The sequence below is a fragment of the Neltuma alba genome, unplaced genomic scaffold (genome assembly GCF_004799145.2).
Source record: "Neltuma alba isolate B1F8T4 unplaced genomic scaffold, ASM479914v2 tig00006398_pilon, whole genome shotgun sequence".
Classification (NCBI taxonomy): domain Eukaryota; kingdom Viridiplantae; phylum Streptophyta; class Magnoliopsida; order Fabales; family Fabaceae; genus Neltuma; species Neltuma alba.
Window position 1 is genome coordinate 112,249 of NW_021634451.1, and position 23,980 is coordinate 136,228.

The following is a 23,980-nucleotide window of genomic DNA, read 5'->3' on the forward strand; positions in this document are numbered from 1 at the left end:
GAGAGAGAGGATAATTGGTAGGGTATCTTTAATTTTTTTAGGCATAAAAATATATAGAAGACAGTATCTTTTTTACCTTGCATTGTTTTGTGCCAATGCCAAGAGACAATCTTTTGTAATGTACTTGACAAGTGAATGCATTGTCTATCTTTGGAAAGCGCATATCTATCTACCTGTCTATCATCTATAGTTTTGTTGTTTGCCCGCTGCATGCTTCATTATTAGTTAGCTCTCCTAAATTTGACCATCGATCTTTTCTCAAATCATTAATTCTTCAAAAATAGTTAATATAAATCACTGCTTTTCCTTTCAATCAATCACATAATCTTATATATGCTGCCAGCCAGCTAGATCTCCCAATCAACGCTTTGGGATTACAAGTACATATACGATTATATCCGTGACTTCTCACTTATAAGAAAGCTGGGTCTAGTTTGTTTAACTAGATCTTATATTTTCTTTCTTTTCTTTGAATCAGAGAATAATAGGTACTACCGGTTTGAGATAACAAGCAAGATGAAACTCACGACCTCCTATTTACAAAAGAATTACACTAGGTTATAAGGTTATCAGCATATTTTCTTTCTGTACTATGAGTATAGAGGGTTAAAACTTTCTTGAAAACGTATGTATATATAGTGAAGTTTCGTGATTTTCAATTTTTCATACATATGGACCCAACCCCACATTAAGTCTTATATACATGTATATGATGGCATAATAATTTATTGAATTGGAATAAATTAAGTAATGTTGAGAATATATATAATTAATTATGGTTTGGCTGGATAGTGACGTGCACTATGATTATAGAGAAATAGATGGCATGCATCAGGTGTCTGCACTCTGCAGGCCACCATGGAAATGCTCTGCACTGTGCATTATTTCAACCTTAACATCCTCCACACCTCAAAAGGCTAAGCTTTACTCCACAAGAAGACAACCAATTGCATTAAACTTGTATATGTGTGTGTGTGTGTGTATATGATCATATATTTAAGGGGAAAAAATGATACTATCGTTCTTGTCTCCCTTTTCTTTTCCATTCAAAATTTTAATTGTACATGTCAAGTTATTATACTACCTCCAGTGCTCAATATAAGAGCTAATGACTAATTTGAATAGATTAAAAAAACTATATAAATTAGTTATTTGTAATAAATAAGTGTTTTTTTTAAAAATATCCTTACTAATCAAATGTATTAGCTAAAACTACTATTATTACAAGAACTATCTCTAAAAAATAAATAAATGAGAGACAAAATAGATTGGAATCTTATATTTAAGACTAAAATAAAAAACAAACGAGTTATTATATTAAGGACCGGAGGAAGTAATTATTAAGTTAAAAGTTTAAAGTTGCTGTGCCTATATTTAACTGTTTTTGTTGCTGTGATCTTATTTTTCTTCATCTTCAACCGGTTAGGTAATAAAAATTAATTATATCATAAGCAGAGGGAACCGGAAAAGAATTTGGAAGAAAGAAAAGAGACATATATCCTAAAATATTTTTTAGGTAACAGCCAGGAAATACATTAGGCTAACTGCAATTTAGTTAGTAAATCAGAAAGCCAACTGGTATATATTGCTTTAAGAACTGGAGGGGCAATAAATTAAGATACTTGAAATTTTAAAAACATTTGATTGATGAAAAATAAATAACATATTTAATTTGTATTACATAGGTCACGCCCCAACCGGCTATGAAGGGGTATAAAGTATTTAATAGAATATTCGATGATATAGTTTCTTTGTAGGACACACACGCAGAGAGAGAGAGAGATATATATATATATATATATCCTTTTTTTAGATATGGTTCAATAGTTGTTTGATCTGCCACCTTTCGAAATCTGATGCAAGAAAACTACGTGTGTCAACTTATCTCGTGGATATATATATGGAATCCAGATTTACCAGTATAACACTCGCCTGATACTTAATATAGAATCTAATTGTTAAATTAATTTTAGTTTTAAATATAAAATTTATTTCTCTTATTTATTAATTTTTTCTAAATTATTCCTGTAGATACTTCCTTAACCATAATTAAGTAAGTGAGGGAAGGAAGATATTGAAAAAGATGATTATGTTATTTTAGAAAAAATATATCATGTTTTTTATAATTAACTAACTTACTTAACTTTCTTAATCTAATCAAATTAGTTAAATAAGTCTTATATTAAAGACCGGAGGAGTATATATTATAATTAAGGTACAATAATAATTCATGGAGACGAGCAGCCAAATGTCATTCAATAATGATCATCATTAATCTTATGAGTTGTTCAATATATATATTTATCTATTTTAATGTTCATAAGAGAAGCTGCTTGAGCACGACTGATTGTATTGATGAGAGACGACTGCCAAACTGCTATTAAAATAACATAACTTTATTAAGAAGTTATTTGTCTCTAAACATGAAGATCGTAGGAAGGAAGTTTTGAGGAATTATATTTTGGTTTTGGAGAAAGCTTTTATTTATTTATATATATTTATTTATATGTATATGGGGTACCGGCAAGTGCATACGTGCGGATGTCAAACACTTTTATAATTAATATTATTATCTAGCACTATAATTAAGACCTTATTATTTATACTATTTTTAGTTAATTTCAGTATAAAAAATAATACTTCTACCGATTCTAAATATAAAATCCAGTTGACTAATTTGAAAAAAATTAAAAAGCTGAAAAATGATTTAATTATAACATATATTGCATAATCTCTCTGATTATCAGATTATGTATTAATTTATAAGTCAGACAAATTAGTTTAGAGAAAAATAAATATAATATTTCAAAGTAATTTATTTAATTTTCTCAATTTCTCCAAATTAGTCAATTGGATTTTATATCATACACATATATATAGAGAGAGGGGTGTGATTTCATCAAAGCACCAATAATTAGCTATGAAAAATTGTCTACTTATATTTTTATTTGGAATTAGAAGATCAGACGCTAATAATATAAGATTATAAGTGGGCATATGGGTTACAAGTTGGATTAATTGATTTTATTTTTACTGAACAATTAATATAATATACCACCACAACCACAACATAGTTCATTATATATAAATTTTCTATCAGCCTGTCCTTGAAAAAGCAATACTATTAGGTTTTTGATTGAATGTGGGGAAAAATTCTTCTAAACAAAAATATAATCAATGAAAATTCACTTTAATTCGTGCGGCGGTGCATGACACAGCACAACCCCTTGTTTTATAAAGAAACTTAAATTAATGTAATTTTTTTAACGTTTGTTATCTATGCTATGGGAAGAATAAACAGTGCATATATGTATAAATCAACTAGTATAGAGTTGTGCTAATTTAACTAGTGATTTTAAATTTGAGTCTTAAATATGCAATTACATTAAATACTTATCAGGAGACCGCTTTTACTTCCCAATTGGACCCGGATTAGTCAGGGTTTTATGTAAATTCCAGATAGATGGCTTAATATAAAATAATATGCATAAGAAGAGTTTCTTTGAAAGAATTAAAAATGTTATTAACGTTGAGTTGGGAAAAAAAAATCCACTTTTAATATTTTATTTAATTTAAATAATAAATATTTGAGGAAAAAGGTATATATATGCAGGATATATAGATGACGATGTACGAAAGATTGAATTTCTAATGTACAAATTAAAGCTTATTACTTTGACCCAAAAGAAAAGTATAGCTTATTATAAGACTTTTTTTTATCGGTAATATCTAAAAGGAGACATCACTTAAGGAAGGATGCTCACAGAATTGTAACACAGGGTTAAGTTGACCATTCCCAAATGGTTTTTCTGGAAGGCTCTCAATTTCTTATATTTGTTTTTCCCCACTATCTCTCATTTATTTTATTCCTAATTTTTTTTTAATTATGTCGTACTTCATCCTTATCGGGATTGCTTTAAGAATGTAAGAAACTTCTTTTATGCGGAATACCCCAACGTTCATTTTCTCAGCTCCATGAAAGCAAACAGGCATTTATATAAGCAAAGCACAAAAAGGACCCTCTGGATTTCACACAAATTTCAAAGTTGCAGCCTAGACTCTTAGATTTTTTGAATCTTTCTGTTCTTCTACTCCCTTCCTTCACTTTCAGCCACTTCACCCAAGTTTAGGCAATTGGAAAGCAAGCATCACTTTCAGTTATAAACATAAGAATTAATAGAGATTTTTTTTTCCCTGAATTTAATATCCTAATTTACTTTATCTCTCAAATTTTCTAAAATCTAATTATAATTATTAGAAGGTATTTATCAAGAGGTACTCCTTTGGTCCTATTTATAGGACGGAAAAAGGATTTTTTTGATCTTATTTATAAGATATTAAGAAAATTTTTTTGTATAGATATATAATTTAACTCTCCATTTATTATTGTGTTGACTTTATTTACATGAGATATAATATATATTAAATAGGGTTAAAGTTGAAAAGTTATTGAATTTTAAATGAGTTAATGAAATTTAAAATTTTTCTTGATCTGTGTGAAACATATTAGAAATAACTTATAAATAGAATCAGAAAAGTAGTTATTTGCATAGAGGTATTTTAGAAAAATTAACACAAATTTTTTTACACATAACTAGCTTATTTGTTTAATCATTACAAATTAATTAACTCTTATATTTAGGGTCATAGATAATAACTCGTTAAATTTGACTTAAAATTTACAAATCTTTCCACTTTGCCCCATTAAAAAGAGAGAAAACACAACACTCGAGGAGTTGCACGGAAACACTAAATTAGAAGTAAATTCTTTCTGAATTCTCCCTTTCATTCTTATTATAAGAGGTAGATAATTAGTTTATGAATTTAAAAAAAAATCAGTTAAATTAAATATTTATGATAAGTGTGTATCAAATTTTTTAAAATATTCTTTTTAACAATATGCATTGTAACCATATTTTTGACATACAATACAATCAATAGAAATACTTCAGAAAAAATTATAATTTTGAGAGGTAAAATAAAATGAAATTTATATTTCGAACCAAAATAACCTTCTTATCTAGCTCTTATATTTAGAACTAGAGATCGTAATTAATAATTCTCTGGGTGACTTATATTAGTGGCCATGAATTTATTTTAGAAAGCGTCTTATAACAAGAACCAGAGAGAGAGTATGTATATATGATGGTATATCATGAAAGTGGGGCCTCACCAGGGGGAGACATGAGAAGAAAAACAAAGAAAATACAGTAAAGTGCAGTTATCAACAACAATTGTTTAAGCTAAGAAAAGAGCTGACCACATTTGGATATTAGCTTCATGGAACAAGATAGAAAATGATAAGGTTTTTAAGGGTTTAATTTACAGAAGGAGACAGACATGTCAGATTCTGATATGCAATGGAACACCTGGGATAGTGTTAAGAAGAACCGACGATGACCTTGGGCAAAGGTGATGGTTTCTGCAGTGTTAATGAGACATCTGTAATACCATGAGCATAGTGCTATTCAGTTCTCATCCAATCAGTGTAAGAAAATATTAACGTGAAAGAGAAAGCAAAGAATAAAGCACTGAAAGCTACAATTTACATATATACATCGTCCCTAATGATTCAAATAGCTATAATCCTATTTGTTATTGTTGTTCTACTTTAACATTTTTATCAGCAAGTGAAAGGCAGCACTGAAGCAACACAGCTAAAGAGCTCACACTTAAAGGTGGGGGGGAAAAAAACACAACTAAGTCGGTGAAAATTTACAAACTAAAGATCAATAACAAGAATTAATTAAACATTCTCTGATGTTGATGCAACCTATGATTTAGATATATACTATCTGGGTTTTCTAAAACACAGTTGAGTTCCATAAACTAGAACATTTCTGATGTTGATGCAATTTATGACTCAGAATCAAAATGTTCCTGGGAGTTACATTACATCTACTAGAACATAGTATTTGAGTTGAACTTTGAGCGCAGCTTAGATTTATAAGACTTTCTCATTTATTGAACTCGGAAAGAGATTGAAACTTAGTGTTCAGTATTCAAATACTGGTAGTATCAGAAGAAGAGATGAACTATATAGAAAGAAAATATACAAGTAGAGACTTGATGCTGCTCATAGATTTTTTTTTACTTCCATGTTTCTCTTTTATTCAAGTTCTATTTAATATGGGATTTCTTCTTATGTTTATTCTCATTTGGTTAGAAAGTAAAGAGTATGGTCATGCAGATCAAGTTTCTGGATAATGGGTTGCCTTATTGTGCTTAATGCAGAGGATTATTAAATTAATTAATGTAAATGGCTGCAGTTTAGGTACAAGATGTTAACTGCTTAAAAATTCCACATGCATGGGTCCCTCCAATTAATATCCACATATTTAAGTGGCTCATGAGTCATCAGGGTTATAAAAGTAATAATCAAAACTCGATTTCAAAGAGATTACCTTTTAAACTAGCCTTCGTTGCGTCATCTGTAATGAGGAGGAGTTATTGGCTGTAAGATTTTTCAACTTTAAAATTTTCTTGTTCTATTAGGTAGGGTCCTCATCAGGAGGGGGGGAGGGAACAAAAATGAAAAGGAAAACCCCCTGAAATCGACTTTAGCACCATTTTTTATGTGCCTCTTTTCACTTCTCTTCAATAATATTATATCATTTCCCACCACATCATCGTTTCTAGCTCTTTTATGAGTAATTCAACCTGATGCCCGAAATTCAAAAAATAGTATTTCAATTGCAACTTATAGGTGTGAACTACATTTGACAAGAAGAAAGTCCTAGATTACAGATTAGACAGTAATCTACAGACAGAGTCACATGTAAACAAACCAACAAGTCATGGACTCTTTGTTTTTAGCAATACAATCTGGTATTTTGCTCATCTTAACTAATTTGTAGACTATCAATATAGAGATCAGAATAAAACTTTTTGCACTTATAGCTCCAAGCAATTACACATACTCACTTTCGTTGTTAGACCAAACTGGTGAAATTTATGACAGATGGTGTTTGTGACATGAAGTATGAATAAGCACTTATAGGACAAAAAGTGGACTTTCTCAGGATGCATACACATGCATATGTTAGTAGCACTTACCCAATAATTTTTCAATAGTTTCTGCTCATGTAAGCCATTAGTAATGTGACTCTCTTTTTTCCTTTTCCCTTTTCTTTTAATTTTTGCTCAAACCAGCTCACTTTTCTTTCCCTCATTCTCCTATAAAATCCCCCCACTACCCACACTACCTTCCCCCATCATCTCAGCAATATCCACACAATTCCCTACTCAATCCTTCAAACATCATTATCCTCCTCCTCCTCCTCATCATCATCATCTTCTTCTTCTTCTTCTTCTTTTTCTTCTTCTTCATCTTCTTCATCTCAGGTTTTGAGAATTCCAGCCATGGTTCCCAATGAGATAGGAGGGTTTCACTATTCAGCTCCTGAAAACCCCATCTTAGTTCCTCCAAACTTTGGCTTGTTTCAACATGGTGATATCCAAAACCAGCTTCACCTGAACACCCTCTTGAGCAATTTGCCAAACTGCTACTTCCCTTCTGGTTCAGGAAGCCTTGAGTTTATCCCTCCTCGTCCACCTGCTTCTTCAAGCTGCCTCAGTAGCAACTCAACTTCTGATGAGGCTGATGAGATTCAGCTCAGTATCATTGATGAAAGGAGGCAGAGGCGAATGATATCAAACAGAGAGTCCGCTAGGAGGTCCAGGATGAGGAAGCAGAAGCACTTGGATGAACTGTGGTCACAAGTGGTGAGGCTTAGGAATGAGAACTACAACCTCATTGACAAACTGAACCATGTGTCTGAGTCACATGATAGAGTTGTTCAGGAGAATGCACGCCTCAAGGAAGAAGCTTCTGATCTTCGTCAGCTGCTTGCTGACCTAAAAATTAGCTCTTCTTTTGCTGACACCATGAGCGATTTTGATGAACTCAGAGCTGAGCTCTCAAACTAATCTAGCACTTCTTTAAAAATGGAGGCTTTTCCCTTTTGTTTTATGTTTTCTCTTTTTCCTTACTATAGAAACATACTACTCTGCTTCTTCTTCTAGTATTATGGTTTATATGAGCATCACCCTCCCTTGCCTCCATTAGAGCTGGTTGAGTTTACATACAGATATTCAATAACAGCTCTTGATGATTTTTCCCCCCTTGATTTGTCCATAATATGAAAAACATAAAATTATACGCTTAAGCCAATAATCCAAAACAGTTACTATTAACATCAGGACACATACAAATCAGGAGGATTATGCAACAGAGTACTTTAATGCGTACCTATCGTAAAATTTATGGTGTCTTTATCATTTCCACCAACTTTTGTGCCCAGTATTGCAAGAAAAGTAGAGCCACAAATGAAAATGGAGCTTAACTGTGGGGAACAAAGGGGAAAACCCAAAAACAAAAAACAAAAAAGAAGAAAAACAGCTTAACTCTGCCAGGTCTATTGTACAATTTAGAAGCTAAGAGTTAAAGAACGGATTAGGACGGAGTTACGCACGTGGAAAAGTTAATAGAGGCTATCGTCAGTCTGAAAGAAGGCCCAAAGGAGTGGTCCATTGTTGTTGTTGAAGGGAGAAACAGTGCCAATAGGACAAATGCTGGTGGAGGTGCTGGTGGTAGTGGCTCATCATGCCAATTACTATCATAAGAAACAAAACACATGAAAAGGGTATGCACTAAAACTAAACCAAATAAACTGTTAAGCTTTTTTCCTGGGGACATCAAAGCCTTTCTGTGTAGCCAAAGCTTCAACTCTTGTCACCAATATGGATTATGTCAAATGCAGCCTACGTTTCAACAGTTGCTTGGAATAGTACTATCTTTTACAAAGAGACAAGCTAGGGCATCAGTACGTTCCCCCAACCCTTCTTTTCTTTTCTTTTTGTTCATGTTTTCTCTGTGCGCATGCGCATGATCTGCTTTCACAACCATGTAGAGTTCAGGTTATTTGGGTTCTGAAGAAGGTCGAAGAAGATTTGCGTATTCTGATATTTTAGCAAAATAAAGCAGACGAGAGATGAATACGAGTGAATTTAGGTGGGAGGAGGCGTGTGGCATCATAATTGTAAGGTTGACAAACCAATCTTGATAGCACCATACACTGCCTACAGCAAATCTCCTAGCCTTTCGGCAAATTGTCAAAATTAGCCAACATTTTTTCTACCATACTAGCAAACCTTGAAGAAAAGTCAAAATCCAAAATCCTTCAGGAAAAGTTTTCATTGTTGGGCAAATTGTGTGTATTGAAGGGATTAGTATCAATCTTTCATCATCGTAAATGATACCGGTACTACTGGATTGCATTACTACACTGTCACCACCAGATCCTCCAGCCAGGAGAACTGTACATTTTCCATGTGATATGAAACTTCTTTCTGATTTTCTCTATTGTTCCTGACTAAAATTTGGCAAGCAATCTGCATGGAATCCAGAAATGGTAAAAACATAAAATGGCACAAGAACAAAATTTTAATGCCCAAATATTATTTGTGGCAAAACATTATATAATCATTATGTAAAGTTTTGGCACATGGATCATATTTCATCTTTTCCTCTAAAAGAGTCATGCATGAGTCACGTTTGACAGTGACCTGAATGCACTCCTTGTGATGAGTTTTTTGTACTATTTTTCTTCAGTTGTTTCTGATGTGTGTTCTCTCACAAATCTCTTTTCCTGCATCTTTATTTCCTTTCATCTGTCACACTAAGGATGGTTGAATTATAGTTCCAGATTTCCCAATATTCAATTATGATTAAGATTATATATCCTGTCCTAACCCAAACTATCAAAACAAGTACTTGTTCCATGTTTGACACATGTCCCACATTCAGTATCAAATATAAAGTAAAATGTTAAACAAAGGGTCAAATAATGAGGACTGGAGGGATTGTATAGATATTTCATATTTTACTGTGTGTTACAGTTGTAAATGTTCTCATGTCAGTGTAGATATCTATTAGGTAACTTGGATCTTTTTACTCTACAATACAAAAGGTGGGAAAACTGAAATTTTCACTATCAGCTTTTGTATATCCAGGTTGAATCATGACAGGATCAGACTTCTTCTTGCATTTGTGCAGAACATAAAGTTAATCTCATGAAACATGATGAAATAGTACAACTACGTGGAAGATATATGAACAACAGATCATTTTAATATAAAAATATTATCTTGCTCAAGGCAAGTAGCTTATTACTATTGGCGTCGAAAATCAAAACAGATAATGAAATCCCACCACAATCGTCAAAGATATCAATAGATGGTTTTTCGACAGAAAACCATACATTCAACTAGGGGCCATAATTATAGCTTTAATGGAATCTGTAAAAAAAAATTGGTCAGCTTTATGTTTATGCGTACTCAATTCTCCACTTCTCACTATGGACCTCCCCAAAACCGCCTTTTGGAAATTCATTTTTTATTCCCCACAAAGGCAACCACAAACCCTCCTAGATCTGTCGGAATCCGAGATGGTTTCTTGTAATTATAATACCACTTACCTGGCCATCAAAATTCGATGGGAGGATTAGCTTCGTCCACCAGTGGCGGCCGCTGATTCGGCTGAAGTTATCAATTTGATCACCAGGCACCTCATTGAAACATATGTCCTAAGAAAAATCGGACGGATCACAAGATACTTGAAAACCGTGGTTGAAAAGGTCAATGAGCTAACGGATTCAACAATATCAACCCAACGATAATTTAATTAAAAATATATATATTTAAATAAAACAGATATTACTCTCTCGCCCTTAACATATGACCCAATTGTTGAGTTGGTTTTGATCCTAAATATAAGACATATTTTTCATATTTATCAATTTTCTCTAAATTACCTCTATGGATACTCCTTCAACTATAATTAAGTAAAAGAGGGAAAGGGGATGTTAAGAAAGATGATTAGGGTGTTTTAGGAAAAACATATCACATTTCTTATAATTAACTAACTTACCTAACATCCTTAATATAATCAAATTAGTTAAATGAGTCTTATATTAAGGATCGGAAGAGTAATTCACAACCATACATAATACAACAATAAAACAATTAAAATACTCCTCCTTCAGTCCTTAATATAAAATCTATTTAAATAACTTGATTAGATTAAAGAATTTTGATAAATTAGTTAACTATAAAAAATATGATATTTTTTCTAAAATATTATAACTATCTTCTTAATATCATTTCTTTTTCTTCTACTTAATTATAGTTGAGAAAATATCAATAAGAATAATTTAAAAAAATTACAAATATAAAATATAAGTCTTATATTTAGAATTAAAATCAATTTAATAATTATGTCCTGCATTAAAGATTAGACTAGTATAAAAATAATTAAATGTTAAATTTTAAAAAATCAAAACGAACTCAACTCATGTTTAATAAATAAATAAATATCAAGCCAACCCACCCAAAACCTCTAGAATAGACGGGATAGGGATAGAGGACATGTTCACAAGTTATTGGTCTAACCGATGGACTTAGGGCGAGTTTTAATAGTATTCTAAAAATTGGAATATTATTTTTATCCTGTGTTTTTGCCAACTGATTTTGCTCTGAAAATGAGTCATTTTCATTAGACATAACCCCATTATTTTTTGCCAAATATTTTTATTATAAGAACGTTAATAAATATGCGAAATGGGGGATTTTCATTAGAGATTTTCGGTCTCTTACTACCGATGCGTTTGGTTTAAGGCGAAATGGGGGAGACAAAGGGTAGAGCCGGGAAAACGGGCCGAGCCCGTCGGGCCGGCCTGTTTAAACCCGTTTAAGTCGAGGGCCGGGCTTGTATTTTGGAGCCTTGAAAGAGAAGTCGGGCTTAAAAGGGCCAGCCCTGTAAGGCCGAAAAATAAACGGGCTGGCCCGTTTAGGCCCGCCAATTTTTTTTTTTAAATTTCTGTCTTTTTTTTCTTAACTTAAAACAGAAAATCCTAACATTTTAAACATATCATACTCTTAGTTTTACTTATCTTGGCAACTCACATAGATAGCATTCACAAAAAGAAAAAAAGAATCACTATAGTTGTGCGAAAAATAACCAAAAAAATATGAAAATTGCAAAATTTAAAACTAGGTATATTCACAAAAATATATTGTTAAATAAGTTGTCAAAACCTATTAAAATACTGTATGTGTAATTTTTATAGTCTTTATTTGTCATTCTCCAATATTTTTTTATACTTGAAATATAATTGATCAAAAAATCTTTTAAACTAAAATAAAGATCTATATCATTTTTATAGTAGAAACAAATTTAGAACTAAGGATGATGGACTCTTTTCTTTTTTGTCGATATGACAAATGATTATTCTTCATGTATACTATGTTTGTTAGTTAAAATTTTTTGTTAATTATTTATAATCAAACTAGATCATCCGCATTGTAATTATCTACTGAACTTAATGCTTATTTAGTTGTTTATGTCTGTCCTCTATTTAGTTTGTTTATTCAATAGACTTTATTACACTGTAATATATGTTTAGACATGATAATGTTTATATTTGTGACTCAATTTTATTTATATTTATACCTTTTATTAGTAATTTTATTGTTTCATTTTTATTATTTTGATAAAATATACAAAAAATAAAAAAAATTCATTTTAGTTAAAAAGGCCAAAAGCCCGCGGGCTAGCTCGAGCCCGTCATCTCACGAGCCGGGCCCGAAAAAACGACTTATTTTTGCAACTCGGGCTCAAACAGGCCTGCCCGTTTAAGCCCGAGCCCGTGATGGGCCGGCCCGTTTTCCCAGTACTAACAAAGGGTGAGAAAAATTTATTTGGAAATAAATAAAAAGTTGATTTAATGAAATTTTAATAATAATAAAACAGATGTAAAAAGATATGCAAAGAAAATTAATTAAAAACTTTTAACTTAGTATTACTTCAAATCCTTAATATAAAACTAATTAAAGATTAAATTTAGTTTTAAATATAATATTCTAATCTATTTGTCTTTAATATTTATCTATTTTACTTCCAAATAATTCTTGTGATGATTGTACATGTTAAGTAGTTTTCATCAAGCAGTACTTCCAATGCATATAATTAATAGGAGTATTTTAGAAAGAACAATATGTATTTATAACAAATAACTAACTTAACTAATTTTATAATGATTTTCTAACTTTTATATTAAGAACTGACATAGTGGTATTTCTTTTGTTCCGAAGTATCTCATTACTCTGTTTTTATTTCTCCATAATCATATTCTTGACCCCATAAGGTGAATCTGTGATCCTTAATCCGAAAAAGATTACTGGTCCTTTTTAGTTGTCATTTGTGGGAAGGAATTTTGATTTTTTGTATTTGTCATTTATAACTTTTTTAATGCTTCATTTTTAATTCTATTCCCCTTAATTAAGGGAGACAATGTAAAAGTAAAAAGAAAGAGAATGAGTAAGAAAAAAATATACTAGCCATTTAATAAGGATAAAAATAAAAGATTTTGTATATTAATGATCTTTTTGATATGTAAAAAACTACTGCAAATAACAATTAAAAAAATACCAGAGTGATACCTTTTAACAAGATTTCTACGAGTTTGAGTTTTGTGCAGGCGAATATTATGCATGGGATCATGGACTTATTTAATTAGGATTCTTATTTGTTTATTTATAAATTACTACCTTCGGTTCTAATTATAAGAATTAGTTGACTAATTTGAAGAGACTAAAAAAATAAGTTAAGTTAGTTATTTGTAATAAATAGGTGTTATCTTTCTTAAAATATCCTTGCTAATCAAGTGTGTTGGCTAAAACTACAATTATTAGAAGGACTGTCTTGGAAAAAATTGCATAAATATGAAAAATAAAATGGATCGAGATCTTATAATTAGATCAAAATAAAACTCAAACAAGGTCTTATATTAATTATCGGAGATAGTATAATCATACAGTAGGACAACTGACACCAGCCAAAACTCGTAGTCATTAACTCTTTAATTACCACCTAATAAATGGCACATGCTTCCGTTATTTTAAGAATTTTAATGAGATTCTCAGGGACAGGAAGCTCCCTCTGTTACTAATCCGCAACCCCAACGTTAATGCTTCTCTGAAACCAGTTTCAGGTAGGATCTCCAAAGATATCCCTCCTTCAAGAAATAAGCCTAATTTTCACGACCCAGATTGGTCAGTCATATCAACAAGTATATTCAGTCATGTTAATGATACGGAATCCGGATACACATTTTTCCTTTTTCATGGACACGTACATATAGAGCGCCAAAATAGTTTGAGATATTTCGTTTTGTTTTGTCCTGTTCGTGTAAATGTGGATGTTCTAAGATATTTTCTCATTTACCTGCACACTCTTCTTATCCCCTGAAGTATTCCAAAATCCTTGCCTTTGCTTCTCTTTGTTTAGCTGTGCAAGTAATTGGTTTTTTTTTTTTTAATTCAAAACAATTCCAAGCCATGGCATGTTCTCCATCCCCAGTTTCTGCATTCTCCTTCTCTAATCCATCGGTTTCCAGAGCCCGAGCTTCGCCCTCTGTTTCTAACCCAAGAGCAATGGCCAAAGAGCTTTACTTCAACCATGATGGCTCGACAACCAAGAAGCTTCTGGTTTCGGTTCTGGGCTCTAGTTGTTTTAAACTCTTCAATTTGTTTTGGCTTCACAAGATTTCAATGAGTTGGTTTGGTGGGTGCAGGCAGGGGTGGACATGGTGGCAGAGCTTCTCGGAGTTACATTAGGTCCAAAGGGCAGAAATGTTGTGCTGCCGAACAAGTATGGCCCGCCCAAGATAGTAAATGACGGAGAAACTGTTCTCAAGGAGGTAGGTGCAGGTTTTACTGCTTCTTTGGATTTGCAATTTTCAATTTTGAAGTACGTGAATGTAGTTTTGCTTTGGGATTACAGCTTTAAGTTCTTTAGGTTACTCTTTGATTTTTTTTTTTTTTTTTGCCCCCCTTTCCATTGTCGTAGTTATCCTCAGGCTTGGAAAAACTTTTGGGCCAAATTTGCGGAATCACTGGTGGCATGTGCCATGGCCTATGTGGCAAATTTTATCTACTAAATTGATGAATGATATAATTTGAAGATTAGTAAATTCTTAGTAATAACTGTGTTAACAACTGAATATTGCTGAAATAGTTTATAGTACTAGTGCCTATGGGCACTAGTATGTTCCTTCTCATAGCACAGAGAGTTTGACTTATTTGATCCATCAATATGACCAGTTTACGGGTTCTCTATGGACAGTCTGAAATTCTGGCCTTTGCGCCTAGCCTTGAGACTCTTGTATGATTCTTCGTTCATGCTAAACACATTTACATTGGGAAGCTTCTTTACTCCTTCAAATACTGTCCTCTCTCGGAAGTAATTCTTCTGTTAAAATTCTTTTCCATCTTTTTTATTTTCCCTTTGGCAAATCATGATATAAGAATGGAAGTTGTAGAAGAGTTAAATTTGTTTAGGTTTTTACTTGAGGCTTTATGAAATTGCTAGAGCCATTTATCTTCTATGATGCATTTGTTTTCTGGGTTAATATAATATTCGGTTCCTGAAATTTGATCTCATTTTAGTTTTGGTCCCTGAAATTTGAAAGTAGTATTTTTTTATCCTTGAAATTTACCCGTTCTATATATGTTAGCGCCTATAAGTTAAATATGGTTTCAAATTTCAAGGATCAAAGTCAAAATGGGGTCAAATTTACTAAAGATTGTATTAACTCTTGCTTTTTCTACTTAGAATAGATAATGAATTTTAAGTGATTTTTCTCAACTATAACAATTAGAAATAATGATAAATTACATATGTATTCTTCCAACTGGAAAACCTTATTCTGCAATCAAATTCATAAACATCACTCTAGCTTCTGTGAACCCATTCTCTCCCGATCCCTGATAAAACTTGTTTCAGATTGAATTAGAAGATCCATTGGAGAATGTTGGAGTTAAATTGGTGAGACAAGCTGGGGCAAAAACAAATGACCTTGCTGGTGATGGCTCTACTACATCAATTATTCTTGCTCATGGCCTAATCACCGAGGGGATAAAGGTACAACTAATCAAGTACACACTGCAAGGAGCATCCTGTCTGCATCAACTAGTTTTTTGAAAAGAAAAAAATGAACCAGTTACCGGTATTTAACATACATGTTCACCATCATCGACTAGTATGGAATCAATAAATGTTATTTTGTAGGTTTAAGTGAGTAGACTTGGCATATGTTTAATGACTCTTCAGCTGTTCTTATCATTTTTCTTTTTATAGGTTATTGCAGCTGGAATGAATCCTGTTCAAGTTTCCCGTGGGATTGAAAAAACTGCAGCAGCTCTTGTTTCTGAACTAGCTTTGATTTCCAGAGAAGTGAGTAGTCTATCTAATGAACTTCGTATTTTCCTCAAGTTGTTTCCTCGATGATTGAACAAGTTCAGAATAACGACGGCGAATATCTTGCTGCTAATGCTGACAAAATTGTTGTATTTTTCTGTTTGCTGACTATTACCTGTAGTTTCAAGCTTTGTGAATATTCATTTATAACCATGGCGACATTTTTAGGTTGAAGATCATGAACTTACAGATGTTGCAGCAGTCAGTGCTGGAAATGATTATGCTGTGGGAAAATTAATCTCTGATGCTCTTGAACGAGTAGGTAGGAAAGGAGTGGTGACAATTGAAAATGGAAGGAGCACTGAAAATAGTCTACAGATTGTTGAAGGGATGCAGTTTGATCGTGGATATCTGTCTCAATATTTTGTCACTGACCGAAGAAAGATGATTGCGGAGTTCCATAACTGCAAGGTAGGACAACAAGTATTTAAGAACTAGGCATCAATTCTATGGAATAATTAGATTCTGCAAACTTGTTTGGTTGCAGTTACTATTGGTTGACAAAAAAATCACAAACCCAAAGGAGATGTTTAAAATATTGGACAGTGCCGTGAAAGAGAAGTATCCCATTGTGATAGTTGCAGAAGGCATTGAGCAGGAAGCGCTAGCTCCAGTAATTAGAAATAAACTCAAGGGTGTGCTGAAGGCAGCTGCTATTAAGGCTCCTGCCTTTGGTGAGCGCAAGAGCCACTACTTGGATGACATTGCCACCTTGACTGGAGGTAGAAGCTTAAGCGTCTAAATCTTATCCATATTAAGTGAGGTAGCATTAAAAAAGTAACCAAAAACTGGAAAAAGCAGTAAAATTAAATACTAGTGCAGTAATTTCTACCAGTTTCATCATAATATATTATGAGCCATTGCAAGGTATAGGACTTGACACCAACAAGTATGGGATTTTGATGCGACGCTTATATGAACCTTGGCTAGCTCTTAAAGTATGGTTCTCCTGAGGGTTTGTGTCATAATAAAACATCCATAATTTTTCAGTATGGACTGCCTTTTGTTCTGAATAAGAACTGATATAGTCTTCAAGTCATCATCAAATCTTATACTCTTGCACATCCTGAGCTCTTTGTTTATTTTGCAGGCACTGTAATCAGAGATGAGGCGGGGTTGACCCTGGAAAAGGCTAACAAGGGTGTGTACTAGGATCTGCGACTAAAGTTGTCATAAAAAAGAATTCAACATTGATAGTTACTGATGGGAGTACTAGGCCAGCGGTTGAGAAGAGGGTTTCTCGAATTAGGAAGCTTGTTGAGGTGCATCTAGCTTCATTTTCCCTTTCAGAACTTCACCGCTTCAAATTCATGACGTCATACAGAAACACATGGATACTTGACCGGTGAAAAGTTTTTATAGGAATGATGTATCTGCCTATCCTTTTGGTAACTGGAAAAAACTGTTTCATATTATGCAGAACACGGAAGAGAGTTTCCAAAAGAAGATACTGAATGAAAGGATAGCAAGATTATCTGGGGGCATTGCAATTCTTCAGGTAATATGAATTTTTTTTAATTCTTCCTGCGGATAATTGGGAATTTAAACATTATGGTTTCTGTGTAAGATAGAGACTATACTTTCTGAAACATGAGTCACAGGTAGGAGCGCAAACACAAGTAGAGTTGAAGGATAAGCAATTAAGAATTGAAGATGCTCTAAATGCAACCAAGGTATTCCTTATTCTTCGCTCCGATGTGATTCGTTATTAAGCATGGCTAAGATTCTAAGTTGGTATATTGCAGGCAGCAATTGAGGAAGGTGTCGTAGTTGGTGGTGGCTGTTGCCTTTTGAGGCTATCCACAAAGGTGGACAGTATCAAAGAACACCTAGACAACGAAGAACAGAAAGTAACTTCTTTTTCATTTTCATTTTTCCCCTTTCATTTAAGTTTGGACATTCCATACTTCTTTTATTATAAGACTATTATTAGGCTACGTTTTGGTCGTTTTAGAAATATAGTTGAGTTCCTACTTTACAGTTACTTGCAAGTCTTGGACTTGAGTTATGCCTAGATTACTCCAGATAACACAATTTTGTTTGAATCTATCATATATCTGCAGATTGGAGCCGAGATCTTCAGAAGAGCTTTGAGTTATCCTACAAGATTAATAGCAAAAAACGCTGGTGTAAATGGCAATGTTATCATAGATAAGGTGCTGACTGTTTTGAGAGATTGTCTTCTCAAGGAGATCACTTAGTATAAAGTGTTTTAGATCTTCTGTTTTGTTTGTAGTTTGTAACCCACGGCAATAGATCTTAAGTATTTGACCTTTGCTCCTCAAATCTTGCAGATTTTATCAAATGATGACGTGAATTTTGGCTACAATGCTGCCAAAGACCGTTATGAAGATTTAATGCAGGCTGGGATAATGGATCCAACAAAGGTATGACTCAAAAGCATTTGAATACCTTTTGCACAAGTTGATAAATGGAGATAATAAGTAGACTATTTCCTTAAATTATTTATTATGGGGATGCAAGTTATACTGAGGTTCTTTGATGGCTCCAGCTCAAAGATTTTGGCTTTTCAACGTCGTAACAAGTGTGACAGAGTATGAGAAGCCAAATGAGTATCTACAAACCCATTTGTCAATTCTGCTGTTGATATGCCCTATCAAATGCAAATGATGATTAATATCATAATGCTATTATTAGATTCTTGCATTGCTCAAGGTTTTGAACATTTCTGCAGGTAGTTAGATGTTGTCTGGAGCACTCAGCATCTGTGGCTAAGGCTTTTCTGACATCTAATGCTGTTGTGATTGATCGTATGGAGTTAAAACCTATCCCACGGAGAAAACCCTTAACACCCTCAGGTTCATCAATCTTAAAGACCCTAACTTTCTTATAACAGAAACTAAACAACTCACTGCATTCACAACTGATTGACAGCTGGGGTTTGATTCTTCAGGTTTAGGACCTATTGGCTACTGAGAAGGTTTTAGAGTTCAGCCAGGCTCTTAAACTTCTGATTTATTTGTCATCCAACAAGGTTACAGGGAGGAGTTCAATTAGGAAGCTCCAGTTTTTTGTGTAATGATTGGAAAAACCACCCCAGGATCGCACATGAAGTTGTTCACAGCTAAATTGGTTCCCCCATCGGCCAGTTCTAGCGGCAATTACTTAGTTATCTGAACTACTGCATCCGGTCCTAAATATATGTTCCTCCATTGGCCAGTTCTAGCGGCAATTACAGGAAGGGGGCCTATATATATGTCCTATCCTAAGGTTTACATCCTCCTTCAGTGATCAACTGAGGTATTCTTCCAATTAATCAATCAAGCAATTTGATTCAATGTTGTTTTAATTCCTGAAAATATTCTAGCATTTATCCAAACGATTCAATTGGGTTCAAAAGTTAATTTTTCATCAAAGGTGGCATTTAATAAAATGATTTATTGCTTGGCTTTAACTCATGTATTGACAACTGAAAGAGACTCTATTGACCTATAGTAGTGGTAGTAATAATAAGAGATAGAGAATGGAGTGATATGACAATGGTTGGGTAACAAAGCTGATGGTTTCTTTTGAAAAAAAATTGGTTTTAAGTATTATATAAGATCATATTAGTAGAGTTAGTTTTTATTAGGTCTTGGCTCTAATAATATTAGAATCTAAATTAATAATTAAAAAAAAAGAGAAGGAGTGATACGTGTGAAGTAAAATAGTACTATCTCTAATTATTAGTATAAAACCTTGTTTAACTTTTATTTTGATTCTAAATATAAGACTTCAATTTATTTTATCTATCATATTTGTCTATTTTTTTCAAGGTAGTCTTTTTAACAATTATAGTTCTAGCTAATACACTTGATTATTAAGAATATTTTAAGGAAAAAAAAACCTATTTATTACAAATAATTAATTTAACATATTTTTTTAAACTACTCAAATTAGTCAACTAGTTTTTATATTTAGAATCGAACATAGTAACTTATTGGAGTCTTCTGCTTCTTTTTAGAATAAATAAATAAGAACTTTCGCGGCACAAATGCATATTTAAAGAACCTTCTGAGAGGTTGCCATAACTATATGTCCAAGTCATCACGATCCTCCAAATCTTCTTTGGGAGTTGAGTTCTGAATGCTCCTCCTGATCGTCTTCCTAGGTCACTCCATCTGTAACCGGAGTAATTTGAGTGGAATAAGAAGAGTAGAAGAGAACGACGACGGTGATCGTTTTGAATGTGACGGGAATATTGGATCTGGCAGTTGCTAGGATTTCCTTCGTCATTTTCTCAGCAGTTTTTGCGATCATTGCTTCCATTTTGTGCTGCACTGCGTTTTTCTTCCACGCCAAGAACCTCTCTTAAACCCTGAACTAGAGGACTTACAATGAGGATTATCATGATTCCACCAGTTTATGATGTTCCTGAATATTTTCTTGATTTAAAAGTCCAGCAAATAGATGCTATAGAAGATTGTGGGACAACTCAAGCATGGTTAATGTGGTTTGGTTTGATTAATGTTTGTTTGGATGAGGGGAGAAAGGAGGGAAAGGAAACTAGGAAGAGAGAAAATGGGCATGGAAGAGAAAGGGGTAGAGAAACTATTTTCTCTCTTTATGATTGGTGTTTTTTTTTTTTGGGTAAAAGGCAAAATGATATTAAGGTCTCTTTATGATTGGTTTGATAGGAGAAAACACAGAATTGGGGAAAAAAAAAATTAAGTGTTTAATTTCACAATAAAAGTAATATCATGTGGATAAATTTCATTTAAAAAAAATCATGTGGATAAAATGTAGGTCTCGTTTCTATTTAGGGAAAATTTCACTCAAGGACCGCTGAAGGCAATTAACTTCCAAGAGCCCCCAAAACAATCTGAAAAGCCACTGCAGGACCGTGGGGGCAAATTGAAATTAACTTCAAGACCAAAAAGACAGTGTTGCCCCTCAAACTATTACTCTGAAATTTGAAGCCTTTTCTCTCTCTCTCAACTCCCGATATCTGAAGCCCCTCTCCCTCACTCTAAAAATTTCAGTTTGTGCAGCGAAGGAGATCGCTCCCCTCACCTCGCTACTGTTAAATATTTATTTGTGCAGTATTTGTGATCCATTGCTACTAGTATTCCGTCGGTCAAAATAAACAATGCGATCGTGTGAACAGTCAGTAATATATGTGTTTTATTTTTTTCCCTGTTTGTTTGTTATGCTGCTGCTTGTTGTCACGCACTTGAAGCACTTTGTACTCATGGAGCTTGGAACAATACGGATTTTCTTAGTTAAATAAAAGTGATATTTTTAAAATAATTTATAATCAGTTGTTAATCCGAAAGATCTAAACTTATTCAAAGAAATTTTTCTGATGGAAATGCGTGTTGAATCTATGCACAATAAGCCGATGCTCTGGATTATAAGCAATTTATTTTGTATAGTGCTATGAATAGATGGAGAATTTCATGATGGTACTTGGAGGTAAACTGCCCTAAGTACTGAACTTAAACTAGCCAGTGACTATATAAATGTATGAACAAATTAATCGACTTGCAAATGGACGTATTTTTATTGTTAATGTATGTATCCTTATTGCAAAGTTCCTAATTCCACTTGTGAACAATCACTTCCAGACCTGTGAATTGATGTGTTTAATTTTTTGAATGAAATAAATCTACTTGCAAAAGGACGTATTTCTATTGTTAACGAGTGTATCCGTGTTGCAAATTTTCTAATTTCACTTGTGAACCCTCACTCTCAGACTTGTGATAAACTTTTTTTAATTGAACTAGCTCACTTGCAAATGGATGTGTTATTCTTATTAATATACATATCCTATTTGCGAATTTTCTAATTTCAGTTGTAAATAATTCCTCCCAGACTTATGAATAATCATGTTCAACTTCTTGAATCCAACTAGCTCACTTATAAATGGACAAATTCTTGTTGTTAATATACTTATCCTTCTTGCAAATTGTCTGACTTTAGTTGCAAATAGTTCCTCCCAAACATGAATTATCATGTCCAACTTCTAGAATTCAACTAGATCACTTGCAAATAGACGTGTTATTATTGTTAATATACATATTCGTATTGCAAATTGCCTAATTCCACTTGTGATTAGAGCTCTTCAGACTTGTGAATAATCATATATGACTTTTTTAGTTATATTAGCCTATTTGTAAATGAACGAGTTTCTCTTGTGAATCAATGTATCTTTATTACAAATTTTCTAATTCTAATTGCCTTTATGACAACCAAATACCCATGACATCAAAGTGTTAATCAACGTATCCTTATTGCAAATTTTCTAATTCGAGTTGTCAATAGTACATCACATACTTGCAAGTTAGTGGGGAAAGACAGCAAATTGTAATTAATTGACATGTAACCTACTCATAAGAAGAATAAGTATATTAACAGCAAGAATTTGTCCATTTATAAGTGAGCTAGTTGAATTCAAGAAGTTGAACATGATTATTCACAAGTCTGGGAGGAATCATTTACAACTGAAATTAGAAAATTCGCAAATAGGATATGTATATTAATAAGAATAACACATCCATTTGCAAGTGAGCTAGTTCAATTAAAAAAGTTTATCACAAGTCTGAGAGTGAGGGTTCACAAGTGAAATTAGAAAATTTGCAACACGGATACACTCGTTAACAATAGAAATACGTCCTTTTGCAAGTAGATTTATTTCATTCAAAAAATTAAACACATCAATTCACAAATCTGGAAGTGATTGTTCACAAGTGGAATTAGGAACTTTGCAATAAGGATACATACATTAACAATAAAAATATGTCCATGTGCAAGTCGATTAATTTGTTCATACATTTATATAGTCGCTGGCTAGTTTAAGTTCAGTACTTAGGGTAGTTTACCTCCAAGTACCATCATGAAATTCTCCATCTATTCATAGCACTATACAAAATAAATTGCTTATAATCCAGAGCATCGGCTTATTGTGCACAGATTCAACACGCATTTCCATCAGAAAAATTTCTTTGAATAAGTTTAGATCTTTCGGATTAACAACTGATTATAAATTATTTTAAAAATATCACTTTTATTTAACTAAGAAAATCCGTATTGTTCCGAGCTCCATGAGTACAAAGTGCTTCAAGTGCGTGACAACAAGCAGCAGCATAACAAACAAACAGGGAAAAAGATAAAACACATATATTACTGACTGTTCACACGATCGCATTGTTTATTTGGCCGACGGAATACTAGTAGCAATGGATCACAAATACTGCACAAATAAATATTTAACAGTAGCGAGGTGAGGGGAGCGATCTCCTTCGCTGCACAAACTGAAATTTTTAGAGTGAGGGAGAGGGGCTTCAGATATCGGGAGTTGAAAGAGAGAGAAAAGGCTTCAAATTTCAGAGTAATAGTTTGAGGGGCAACACTGTCTTTTTGGTCTTGAAGTTAATTTCAATTTGCCCCCACGGTCCTGCAGTGGCTTTTCAGATTGTTTTGGGGGCTCTTGGAAGTTAATTGCCTTCAGCGGTCCTTGAGTGAAATTTTCCCTTCTATTTATCCCTCTTGAGACAGTTTTGAAAAAGCATGCTCTCTCCTCGTGCTCTCCACTTCTTTCTTTTTGTCCTCTGCTTTGTATCCATTCTTTTTTTTTCCTTCCTATTTCTTTCTCTAATTTTCTTGTTCACCTACTTATCACTACATCCAAACGTAAGGTGGGAGTTTGTTTCAAGCCTAATG

General features: G+C 33.1%; 2 protein-coding genes across 2 annotated transcripts; both read left to right on the plus strand.

The window, feature by feature from the left end:
- Positions 1–7,297: 7,297 nt before the first annotated feature.
- LOC114750246 (basic leucine zipper 43-like) lies at positions 7,298–8,124 on the plus strand. Its single transcript, XM_028938819.1, has one exon. It carries the CDS (start codon positions 7,363–7,365, stop codon positions 7,927–7,929), a length of 567 nt encoding a protein of 188 aa, XP_028794652.1. The 5' UTR covers positions 7,298–7,362; the 3' UTR covers positions 7,930–8,124.
- A 6,253-nt stretch (positions 8,125–14,377) lies between these two features.
- LOC114750245 (chaperonin 60 subunit beta 4, chloroplastic-like) lies at positions 14,378–19,450 on the plus strand. Its single transcript, XM_028938817.1, is given in 15 exon segments — positions 14,378–14,547; positions 14,634–14,759; positions 15,845–15,982; positions 16,199–16,294; positions 16,487–16,729; positions 16,806–17,040; positions 17,409–17,461; positions 17,464–17,580; positions 17,739–17,816; positions 17,920–17,991; positions 18,064–18,168; positions 18,382–18,474; positions 18,613–18,705; positions 19,014–19,137; positions 19,233–19,450. Coding segments are annotated over 15 exon segments (1,746 nt in total). The 5' UTR covers positions 14,378–14,397; the 3' UTR covers positions 19,256–19,450.
- Positions 19,451–23,980: the final 4,530 nt, after the last annotated feature.

Excerpts from the sequence above, each read along its gene's own strand:
- LOC114750246 (XM_028938819.1), top strand. The coding sequence starts at position 7,363 with ATGGTTCCCAATGAGATAGGAGGGTTTCACTATTCAGCTCCTGAAAAC.